The sequence below is a fragment of the Chaetomium tenue genome (genome assembly GCF_020726465.1).
Source record: "Chaetomium tenue strain MPI-SDFR-AT-0079 chromosome Unknown F5144scaffold_8, whole genome shotgun sequence".
NCBI classification, from domain to species: domain Eukaryota; kingdom Fungi; phylum Ascomycota; class Sordariomycetes; order Sordariales; family Chaetomiaceae; genus Chaetomium; species Chaetomium tenue.
Window position 1 is genome coordinate 559,481 of NW_027117336.1, and position 11,062 is coordinate 570,542.

At 55.2% G+C, this 11,062-nt stretch overlaps 3 protein-coding genes across 3 annotated transcripts; all 3 read left to right on the forward strand.

Annotated features, from left to right (window-relative positions):
- Positions 1–4: 4 nt before the first annotated feature.
- On the forward strand, positions 5–4,326 carry F5144DRAFT_616350 (ankyrin repeat-containing domain protein; the record flags this gene model as incomplete). The annotated part of the gene is made up of 6 exons (XM_066791835.1): positions 5–408; positions 469–683; positions 786–905; positions 977–1,108; positions 1,142–2,485; positions 2,690–4,326. The coding sequence occupies exons 1-6, from the start codon at positions 275–277 to the stop codon at positions 4,324–4,326; spliced, it is 3,582 nt and encodes a 1,193-aa protein (XP_066638351.1). The 5' UTR covers positions 5–274.
- Positions 4,327–5,002: 676 nt separating this feature from the next.
- F5144DRAFT_587552 (amidase signature domain-containing protein) lies at positions 5,003–7,002 on the forward strand. Its single transcript, XM_066789848.1, has 8 exons — positions 5,003–5,086; positions 5,143–5,256; positions 5,314–5,416; positions 5,482–5,880; positions 5,938–6,058; positions 6,111–6,230; positions 6,290–6,481; positions 6,531–7,002. The coding sequence occupies exons 3-8, from the start codon at positions 5,399–5,401 to the stop codon at positions 6,878–6,880; spliced, it is 1,200 nt and encodes a 399-aa protein (XP_066638352.1). The 5' UTR covers positions 5,003–5,086; positions 5,143–5,256; positions 5,314–5,398; the 3' UTR covers positions 6,881–7,002.
- Positions 7,003–7,200: 198 nt separating this feature from the next.
- Positions 7,201–10,892, forward strand: F5144DRAFT_402964 (uncharacterized protein). The gene is made up of 4 exons (XM_066784860.1): positions 7,201–7,358; positions 7,426–8,487; positions 8,544–9,152; positions 9,205–10,892. Exons 1-4 carry the CDS (start codon positions 7,309–7,311, stop codon positions 10,841–10,843), a joined length of 3,360 nt encoding a protein of 1,119 aa, XP_066638353.1. The 5' UTR covers positions 7,201–7,308; the 3' UTR covers positions 10,844–10,892.
- The last annotated feature ends 170 nt before the right edge of the window (positions 10,893–11,062 follow it).

Sequence of the window (11,062 nt, forward strand, 5' to 3'; positions counted from 1 at the left end):
GAGCCTCAAACGCAAATTTTGGACACACGCCTATAGCCAATGGCGCTGCCCAGGGGCGTTCGTGGGTTCCTTTTACGAACAAGCGTCGCGGCCTCGCAAATGTTTATCGGTCTGCCGATTGGTGTTATAACTAAGTGAACAGGTGTTGTGCCACTTGTCCCACACTCCCAAGTCCATCGCCCCCATCGCACATTTTCATCCCAACACTTAAGTACTTACCTGTCTACTTACCGTAGGTAGGTATCTACCTAACTCCCCAAAATCTTCACCGGCCATGGCAACCCCCCCACGGAGAATTTCACCTGCGGAGTGGGATTCCCACAAGGATGCAATATCCACAGCCTACTTGACGAAAACCCTGGGCGAAGTGATCACGCATATCGGGGATACGTATGGGTTTTACGCCACGTAAGATCTCCCGATTGCCTTTAGCACTACTCTGTTGGCAAACCCTGACAGAGCGGATAGCAAGGCGCAGTACGTTCGAAAGCTGAAACAATGGGGACTGGAAAAGAACTCAACCAAGGAAAAGTGGGAATTCGCTGCTAGCCAGGTTCAAAAACGCCGCTTGGAGGGCAAAGATACCGAGGTCATCATCAATGGTAGACCAGTCCCGGCGAAAAAGTTGAAGAAGGAGATGGCGAGATATGCCAGCGGTGAGTCTTCGGTTGAGAAAGTATCAGGCAAGTCGTATATTATATATATTTGATCGCTCTCATTTCCTCCAACTTGGCGGCGCCAACCCACGCGGGGAACTCCAGCTAACGGCTTCGGCCTACTTGAAGCCGCTCCCGCAGACGGGTCACACGCGGTCACTGTACAAACCCCACCTGCTGCCAATATATTTGGGAGCATCCGGTGCGCAGATATACCATGGTTCCAGTTCCAGGACCTCCTCGATTCACGTAAGAGTTTGCACCAAAAGCCACCCCTGGCCGGACCTGCCACCTGTCGACTAACCGCCGACCGTCGGCAGCCTCTTTCTGGACAGGAATTACCTCCGTGGATGAAGCCTGCAATCCTACCACAACGGGCGGGTTCTATTTCCTACCGACGCCGTGGCAAGACGACGGGGCTCTGGTGATCGGGCTCATATCCGAGGAATTATGTGAGCCTGTATCCAGTGGTCCCTCATATACAGCCCACGAGCGCGAGCCACTCTCTTTCGAGCAGCCAGCGCCGCTGTCAAAATCAAGGACAGCCAACCGCGAGGCTAAAGAGCTTCTCGGAGAGTGCCTGGGTGTGAAAATCGATCCAGACAGTCCCGAGTATGTTTTGCGAATTTCATCACACCTCGACAATATCGGAGTCCAGAAACGCAGTGGAGAGTTCGTCCAACGTGTCGATACGCTGTCCGCCGGTGGCGCCTCGGCCGTGGACATGTGTTTCCACCTGCTGCGGTATGTTGTCTATCTCGGGTCGAACAACATGCTCTACGACTCGGAAGTCGATAAGCTCCTTCAGTGGGCTATCCGGAGCGAGAGACTTTCGGCAGTTGAGCGCCTAATCGCCCCAAAGACGCCGTCGGTGGAAGTGTTCGCCGTCAAGCTTCTTGCCGGCGCAGCACGACTTGATGAGGTGGGTGTGGCGCGCACCCTCATAAACTGGGGTGTCGATGTGAATGGCTTCGCGGGGACCGAAACAACAGCTCTTCAAGAGGCTGTGAAAAACCGGAATGCCGCCCTCATCTCACTGCTATTAGATGCCGGGGCCAACCCTAACATTTATTTCAAGAATGGCGGCGGACGCGAGGCGCCGCTTTGGACTGCAATCATCGGACGCAGTCGTTGTCTAGAGATTGCCAAGATGCTGATCGGACACGGCGCGGACGTCAACATACGCAGTTCTGAACGCAGCAGAAGATCTTTCACACTGCTCAGCGAGGCCATATTAGGAGGAAACACGGACGCCGTCCAGATGCTGCTGGGGGCTGGCGCGCGCGTCAACGAGACGAGGGCTATTCCGGCACTCCACGTCGCGGCGTCGTGCGACAATCTCGAGGTAGCCCAGGTCCTCCTCGACGCCGGTGCCGATGTGGATAGCCCGGCCGGCAAGGCGTACGCACCCAAACGCCGCAAAGCCGTGATGGAGGGTAGACATCGCGTCTTGCGGACTCCGCTTCAATGGGCCGTGTCCCGGAACAACGTGGAAATGTGCCAGGTCATCTTGGAAGCCGGTGCCGATGTCAACGGATTCCCAGCAGCGGATTATCTTAGACGCGTGAATCTTTTTGGCCGCAAGGAGGGCCGCCGTTGGGACGATGCGGTCATCTACGATGAGGAGGGTGGCGATAACGGCGACGATGGCGATGGTGACAGTGAGGAGGGCAGCAACAACGCCAACGGTGGCAATGGTGACGATGGGGAGGGCAGCGACAACGGCAACGGTGGTGATGGTGATGGTGACGATGACGATAGCGATAGCGACTATAGCACCAACGACATCGACAACCTCGGCGATGACGATGACGACATTGACTGCATGTGTACGCCTTTGCAAGAGGCTGTCCTCTAGAAAAGCTCTGTTTTGGTTCGCTTGCTGCTGAGCCACGGCGCTGATGTCAACGCCGTTGGATCCCGTGGTACGGCATTACAGATAGCAGCAGGTGAACCCCAAGGGTACGAATTATCCCGCCTTTTACTAAGCAAAGGAGCGGACGTGAATAGCCCCGCAAGAATGCCCTGGCCAGCAACGGTTCTCCAGGCGGCCGCCGGATCTGGAAACGAAGAGACGGTAAAGCTGTTGCTGAGCCAAGGCGCTCTTGTCAACGCCGCTCCCAGTCGCTGGGGCGGCCGTACAGCTCTACAGGCGGCGGCAGAATCGGGGAAAAGCAGCCTGGTCAGGCTGCTTGTTGACGCCGGTGCGGACGTGAATGCGCCCGCCGCCCCCGAAGAAGGCCGGACCTGCCTTCAAACCGCGGCAGAACAGGGAGACTTAGAGATGGTGAACTACCTGCTGCGGTCTGGTGCCGATGTCAACGGCCCGGCATCGGCGCGGAGCGGGCGGACAGCATTACAGGCGGCGGTCGAATGGGACCGGGTAGCAGTTGTCGAACAATTGCTGGAGGCGGGCGCCGACGTTAGGGCCTGCCCTAGTTGCGAGGACGGCCTGCAGCCGCTCTGCGCTGCGCTCTCAAACCGGTCTTATGAGTTGGCGCGACTGCTGTTGGACAAGGGGGCAGACCCCAACGAGAATTACCGTGCTTCTAGTCCCCTCGGAATTGCCGCGAGCCATGGTGAGGTCGAGATGGTCCGCTGCCTCATCCTCGCTGGGGCTGATGTTAACAGCCGGTCTGATGTCGGCGTGTCAGCGCTTGAAACCGCGGCGTCTCAGGGTAATGCTGAAGTTGTCAACCTTTTGATCGACGGGGGCGCAACTCTAGACGGCATTGATGGTACCAGGGCTCTTGAGCGTGCGGTTGTGTGCAGCTTTCTCGACCTCGTAAAACTGTTTCTTGCAAAGGGAGTGAGTCCAAACAGGCCTTCCACTGCGTACGTTACCGGCCAATCCGCCTTGCAACGGGCCATAACGACGCGAAGGCCCATAAACTACGACATCATCCGCCTGTTGCTCGATTACGGGGCCGACGTGAAAGTGGACGGCGGTAGTTGTCTCCAGGCCGCAGCGAGAGCCGGATACCACGATATCGTCCAAATGCTTGTCGCAGCCGGAGGAGACGCCAACTTCCCGCGCCCAGAAGGTAATCTCGAATATACGGCGCTACAGGAGGCAATTTCGTCAAAAGACATTGACATGGTTCACGCTCTGCTTGATGCCGGAGCCGACGTCAACGGCACCCCCGTTGAAGTGATGGGCCAGACGGCCTTACAGGCCGCAATTCTGTCGGAAGACATTGATATCGTTCACGCTCTGCTTGATGCCGGAGCCGATGTCAACGCCCCCCCAAGTGGAATGGAGGGCGAGACGGCGCTCCAATTGGCAGTTAGCCTTCGTGACAAGGACATGATCCAATTGCTTCTCTCAAGAGGTGCAGATGTCAACGGACCGCCGAGCAAGTTATATGGGGAAACGGCACTGCAGAGGGCCGTGACAAACGGGCGTCTCAGCATCACCCTGATTCTTCTCCAGGCGGGGGCCGACGTCAACGCTCCCGCAGCGGCTGAGAAGGGCCGGACAGCTCTTGAGGCGGCCGCAGAGAATGGCCGGCTCGATCTCGCTTGCCTGCTTCTGCAGAACGAGGACGACCCAGATGTGGAGGCCGTCCGGATGCGGTGTGAGAGCGCGGCGGAGATAGCCTCTTCCAGTGGCCATACTGTCCTTGCTAGAATGCTGCGAGACTGGAAGACATCTGCAGCCGAGATTTGATCATGGTGTGTTGCTCGAAGGTGCGGTTGCTTGTCTTGGGGCTTACCAGTTTCGGTCCCTACTGAGGAGAGACGGAAAATTAATCTGTACCCCAGACAGCTATACGTGAGCACGCGAGGGGCCCTGGTGCCCCGACGAGCACATGCACACGTGGTTTAAAGCATTCTCACGTTAAATAACTGCGTTGCTGCTCCCCATTCCCCATCTTGAACGCTGCACCCATGTTCGACGCAAGATCGCGGGTAAACAGGATACATCTTCTTCTTTCCTGCTCTCCAATCATTTTCTTCCTCCTTTTGCATCACCTTCGTGCCCTTCAAGCAATCAACCGCCTAGACCGGCCATGAACGAGCTTCTGCTGACGGCCTCGGCCGCAGAGCTACAGGCTCTGCTTCGGAGCGGAGATCTCACCAGCGTTCAACTCGTTAAGGCATGCCTGAATCAGATCGCAAAGTATGACCGATCCGGTCCGGCCCTTCGTGCCATCGTTTCTACCCCACCACAGGAAGACATTCTCTCAGTCGCCGAGCGTTTGGACAAGGAGCGAGCGGCGGGCAAAGTCAGGGGCCCACTGCACGGCATTCCAATCATCGTCAAGGTGCGTTACATACATTTCTCCAAGGCCGCACAAAGTTCGACGCCCACTTATTACTTACAGGACTCCATCAACACCGATCCCTCACTTGGCATGCCGACTACCCTTGGTTCATACGCCTTTGAGAAATCCCGGCCCAAGAGCAACTCGGTAGTTGTGCAGACGGTGAGAGCCTTGGTGTACCACCTGTCGGGTGTGCGCCGCCAGCTGACAGTATGTAGCTCCTGGACAAGGGATTGATAGTCCTCGGGAAAGCAAGCCTCACGGTGAGTACCTCTGGCCGCGGGGTCTTTGTAGAGATCGAACCGACATGGGTAGGAATTGGGCAACTTCAAGTAGTTCTCGCCAATACCCCTTTCCCCGCCGCGTTTACCGCCATCTAACAATTCCAGGGGCGACAACATCACATCTGGCTGGTCGGCCCTCAACGGTCAGACCCAATCGGCGTATATCCAGGGCGGCGTCAAGCACAGAGAGATGCGTCTGGGCCACACAGTAAGAACCAAAGCTCGGCTTCCGTACATGTGCGCCCGTAAACCCTGCTGACTGTGTCATCACAGGCTCCGGGTGGCTCTTCTTCGGGCTCGGCCGTCGGCGTGTCTGCAGGTTACAGCCCCATATCGATCGGAACCGAAGCAGACGGCTCTGTTTGCACCCCCGCATCCCGTGCCGCTCTGTACGGTATGAAGCCGACAGTCGGCTCTACGCCCATGGATGGCATCTTTGCCATCTCGACGACCTTTGACACCGTCGGGGCCATGGCAAAATCAGTTGACGATCTCGCCATCTTGGTCGGATATGTCCAAGAAAAAGCCCCCGGCAGCAACGGGGCTGACCCCAACTACCAAGCTGTATTTCAGCGTGACTGGTCAAATTTGCGGCTAGGGTTCGTGGACCCGGATAAGTGGTGGCTTCCGCCGGGACTGGTCACGCCCATCGAGGAAGTCAACACGCAGATTGTAAGCATGATTGTTTTGCGCTAGGGTATGGCGTAGCTTGGCTCACTATCAATCCAGAAAGCCTCGTACGAAGCGGTGATGGAGAAAATCCAGAGTGTGGGTGGGGAAATCATCTACCCCGTTGAGCTTGTGCATCCCAAGCAAAACGGTATCGGCAAAGCCATGGACATAATCTTTGGTAGGTGGAAGTCCATGTCAGGGAGATGTAAGGGCCGCTAATAATTAAGCAGACTACGAGCCCCGTGATGTTGTGGCCAAGTATCTCGAAACGAGGGACGATCCAAACATGAAGAGTTTGGAAGACATTGCCACGTTCAACATGGAGCATGCTGATCTGGAGTTTCCGGAAGGTAGCTCAACTCGTCGCCCCCCATAGGACCACTGCACGGCGTACTGACCAGTTAAGCAGATTACCCCAATCAGAATGCTCTCCTCGATGCGCTGAATCACAAACTCACGCGCACCGATTACGAGACAGCCAAGGTAACCCTTCAGAAAGAAGGCTTGGAGAACGGGGTGCGGAGGGTTATGGAAGAGGGCAGACTCGATGCTATCATCGGGCCGATGGACGGGCCTTTGGCGAGTATAGCAGCTGCTATCGGTAAGAAAACACACTCAGTTGGCAAGACTTGTTGTTGACACGTATCTAGGAGGCCCGGTCGCCACGATGCCAGTCGGTCTCCTAAACCTGCACGGGAGGCCTTTTGGTTTAGCTGTGATCGCACTCCCAAAAGAGGATGCCGTCCTGTTCAAAGTCATGAGTGCCTGGGAAGCCACATTCCCCAAGAGAGCCTGCCTCCACTTCTGCTCGAGCAAGATACGAATCTGTCACCTTCCTACAAAGTTCGTTCATTTTGTCCTTGTATTTAGCTCTAGGATGTTGCCCGGGTCCTCGGGGTTTAGGCGAACAAGATTGGAACAACTGCTCCTGTTATCTCGTCGGCGAGTCTTGGAGGCTTGCAAGCGTTTCAAAGTTTGCCAGACGAGGGCGCCCAATTAGCTCTCTGTTGTGAAGTACCTGTATTCTCGCTGTTGGATTCCCAATATGACCCGAATCATGGACCACGGTCCCGAACTTTAGCCTAGGATATGTCAGTATATTCCCGGGATAGTATTGACATGATAATGATGATATCTTGCCTAGGAGCTCAGAATTTGGGATAGCAGACGTTACGACATCCCAACTCGCAATATGGGATGGTATTTGGTGCATGGTACTTGTACCCATCCTCGACCAATCATTCCATGCCACAAGTCCCTCGATCGCAAATCAAAAAAGTCAAAATCGGCACAGCCTTGTCGTGTCCAGTTCCGAAGACCATTTTGCGGCTGATCACGACCCCGCTTCAAGTCAAGTTCTCAACAAACATGTAGGCATTCAACGCAACTTACCATGACAACATTCCACACACAAGCCAGTTAAGCATCATGCCGTCTGAAAATGGCTCCAGACCTGTACTCTTGGACCTGAAGACGCAGTCAGTGACCCCTTTTCACGCAAGGTTTCGGACAGATGGAGTAAAGTAGCTTACCTGGGGCCCGCAGTGGTAGTCAGGTCGCTGAAGACCTATGTGAGACGGCGGCTGCAGCGGTTGGTGACGACCTCAAGGATGTGCTTGAGCCAAGTCGTACCAACCGACGACACGTCCTCGAAGGGGCGCTTCTGGAGGCCACCCAGAAACAGAAACAATGCCTAGAGAAGAGATGGAAGATCAAGAACAGGAAAGGAGATGTCATCATCCTTAGGGATGTCTTCGAGAAGATCGTCACCTGCATCCACTCCTTTAAGGGAATCGGGGACTCGGTCGCAAACATGGGGCCTGGCTGGGCTGCCATCCCCTGGGCCCTCGTGGGCGCGCTGCTTAAGGGGGTCATCTCTGATAATGAGACATTTGCCACAATGGTTGAGGGTTTGGAGAAAGCCACCAGGATCGTGTCCCGGTATTCCGTCTTCGAAGCAATCTACCTCGTAAACGATACAGCGGGAACGGCCCAACTACGGTCGTCGCTTGTGGCACTTTATGCCTCCGTGCTGACTTTCCTCGGGGACTCGTACGCCTACTTCTCCAAGACCACGACAAGGAGGTTCATTGGAGCTTTCGCATCCGATTCGGGTGTCGACGACCTGCTGGACGATGTTGCAGTTAAACAAGGCGAGGTTGATTGTGATGCCCTGCTGGTGGCCACCGAAACCCTACAGTCGACAGCACAGGAGATCCGCGGCCTCTCGGCGCACTCGACTTCAGTCACATGGCAACTGACAGCCCTGGAAAGGCACCTCGAGCAGATGCAACAATCTCAAGTCGTTGTTAGCGATCTTCATGCTCTACGAGATGCAATATCAACCATAGAACATCCTGTTCAGAGAGTCGTTGCCCTTGTCCCGCTCCCCACAGACGATCTAAACGTACTGCAACGAAAGGCCATCCTCGATTGGTTATCGCCCGTGGCATACAAGATACAGCATATCTCCGAGCGGCATCGCCGTCTTCCCGACTCTGGAGCCTGGATGTTTAGTTCTGACAAGTTTCGAGCCTGGAAGGACTCCAGCGTGTCCGGCACGCTCTGGCTCCATGGGATGCCGGGGTGTGGGAAAACCAAGTTACTGTTCGTCTCTTTTCTTCCCCTGTCCAGCTGAAGAACTGTTGCTAAATCCGTGGCAGGTCTGCCGTCGTCGACTATGAGCTCGAAGGAAAAGAAAAGGACCCAAGATCAGTACCACTCGCTTATTTCTACTGCTCACGCAATACCGCAGAGCCCGAGCGATCTAACCCAGTCGACATTCTGCGCTGTATCGCTCGCCAACTCTGTAGCGATGACCTATCGAAACCCATCCCCGAACAGCTCCGCCATCTCCATGAATTCCTCGGATCCCCAATACCGGGGACATCCAACCTTCCATTGCCTGACACAACTCAGCTTATCCTGGATTTTTTGAAAGAGAATCCAGCCATCATCATCATCGACGCGCTCGATGAATGTAACCCCACGTTGAGACACGAGCTTTTTGAGGCACTTGACGAGATTGTGGCCAAGTCGGAAAACATAGTCAAGGTCTTTCTAACCAGCCGAAACGATGGGGATATTACAGCCCGCCTGGCTTCAACACCCAATATTTACATCAATGCTCAAAGGAACGGATCCGATATCAACCGTTTTATTGGCATTGAGTTGGACCGTGTCGTCCAACAGAAGCAGCTGCTACGGGGTCAATTATCTCATGCGCTGAGGGATGAAATCACTGCGACGTTAAGTGACCAGGCCGACGGAATGTATGTGCCAAGCAAAGTATTCTTTGTCAGTCGTTTCTAACATACTGTCAAGGTTTCGATGGGTTACGCTTCAGATACAGAATCTCTGCGACACTCGGCGGATGCGACTAGAGAAAGACGTACGATCGGAGCTGGGCCGGCTACCCAAGACCCTCGCAGACCTGTACTTGGTTGCCTTCAATCAAGTGCTTGGTCTGGGCGTGGAAAGCTCTAGGTTGGCGATCAGTGCGCTCCAGATCCTTCTGGTTGCGTTTCGGCCGCTCTCATGGGATGAGTTCCTGTATCTCCTCGTGCTTTCCGACGATGGACCGCAGCAAAGCATCACGCGGGACGAAGTGGTGCACATCACCTGTAACTTCATCGAGGAGGATCCAGAGTCTGACCGAGTGGGATTTCCCCATCTTTCGGCCCGCGAGTACCTGGAGACGAGGCCAGAGTTCGATAACTCTGCTTTACACATCGCCGCATCCCAACTGTGCCTGCGCGGCATCAAATACCCAGAGCCTCCTGGGCTTCGAACATCAAGAATCCTCTTTACCTATTCAACGCTATATTATCTGGGTAGTCATCTCGCCAAGCTGGGCGTCTCAGATCGGCGGACGGTCAAGCTTCTACATGGCTTTCTTTCCAACCCAGCTGAATTCCGCCAGTATACGGGCAGAATGAAGGACATTGTTAAATGCGCGGGCAGGATTCCCTCTTCTGACGACTCGCAAATTCCCACAACGGTAGCGTTTTTGTGCTCTGACTCCCTAGCCATGATTTGTCTTTATGGTCTGCAAGAGTTTCTATCCTGGGAATTGGCGAACCATCATATCCATGGCACAAACGCTGTGCACGGGCGGCCGACATTGTTGGGGAGCGTCCATTTTGCGTCTACTGCATCGCGCCTAAGGGGCCGATCCTACCTCGAAATCTGCGTCTCGCTCGGGCACGTCAGTCTGTTACAGGAGATGCACTCCTTGGGCATCTCTTTCGATCAGTGCAGCCACGACAATGGCATGGCGCCGCTTCATGTGGCGTGTAGCGAGGGCCAAGCGGACATGGTTCGGGTCTTGTTGGAGCTAGGCGCAGATGTCAATCAAATGACAAGACCCGTTCAGAGGCGAGAACCCGCTGAATCCGACCGCCGGCCTCTGACCGCATTAGGCTTTCGACTTGGCGATTCAGGGGCACCTGGGGTGTCGCCCTTGGCTTTCGGTTCCAACCAGGAACTCCAATACCCCATTCACCTCGCGATATCTGGGGCCAAAAGCATGGCCTCTGTAAGAGTGCTTGTCGAGTTCGGCGCTGACAGCAATGTTCGAACATCCAATGGGACCACAGCGCTACAATTGTGCTTCGAAATGGGTGATGGGACCGAGGAAATTGTCCAGTTTCTACTGGGGCGAGGTGCGAATCCTAACGCCCAAGTCGGCATGGGCCGGACCATGCTTCACATAGCTGCCGCCATGGGTCTCGTGTGGGTTGTGCCCCTTCTGCTTTCTGCGGGAGCAGATCCAACCAGCTGTGACTCGTTTGGCCAGACCCCTTGGGACAATGCCACACGCTATGGCCATGACGAGATTGCCGACGCTCTAGCAGAAGCAGGTGGTCGTCCAATGGTATCACAGCACTCCCTTTTGGACAACTATCAAGAAGGTTACCCTGAGACCTCTGAGACGTTGGGGGACTACGGAAACTATAGTTAGGCAGGCAGCAGCATAGAGCAACCACCTTTTAGCTCTGTTATGCTGACGGTAAACCCTCCGGAAGACAGTTGGACAGGGTTACCACAACAGCCAAGTGCTACACCCATAACACAGCCTGGGGCCCAAGGCCGGGAGAAGCTCTCGGGGAGGGTGAAGAAACGCTGGTCAAGACTGAAGAAGAAGCTGCGATAGTATGGAGCCAAGTCTCCGGTGCGTAGG

What these genes read in the sequence shown, in the direction of transcription:
- F5144DRAFT_402964 (XM_066784860.1), top strand. Translation starts at nt 7,309, where the DNA reads ATGCCGTCTGAAAATGGCTCCAGACCTGTACTCTTGGACCTGAAGACG. An exon ending in CTCTTGGACCTGAAGACGCA is followed by an intron (nt 7,359 to 7,425) that starts GTCAGTGACCCC and finishes TGGGGCCCGCAG; the next exon opens with TGGTAGTCAGGTCGCTGAAG. An exon ending in TGTGGGAAAACCAAGTTACT is followed by an intron (nt 8,488 to 8,543) that starts GTTCGTCTCTTT and finishes AATCCGTGGCAG; the next exon opens with GTCTGCCGTCGTCGACTATG.
- F5144DRAFT_587552 (XM_066789848.1), top strand. An exon ending in AGCCATGGACATAATCTTTG is followed by an intron (nt 6,059 to 6,110) that starts GTAGGTGGAAGT and finishes ATAATTAAGCAG; the next exon opens with ACTACGAGCCCCGTGATGTT. An exon ending in TGATCTGGAGTTTCCGGAAG is followed by an intron (nt 6,231 to 6,289) that starts GTAGCTCAACTC and finishes CCAGTTAAGCAG; the next exon opens with ATTACCCCAATCAGAATGCT.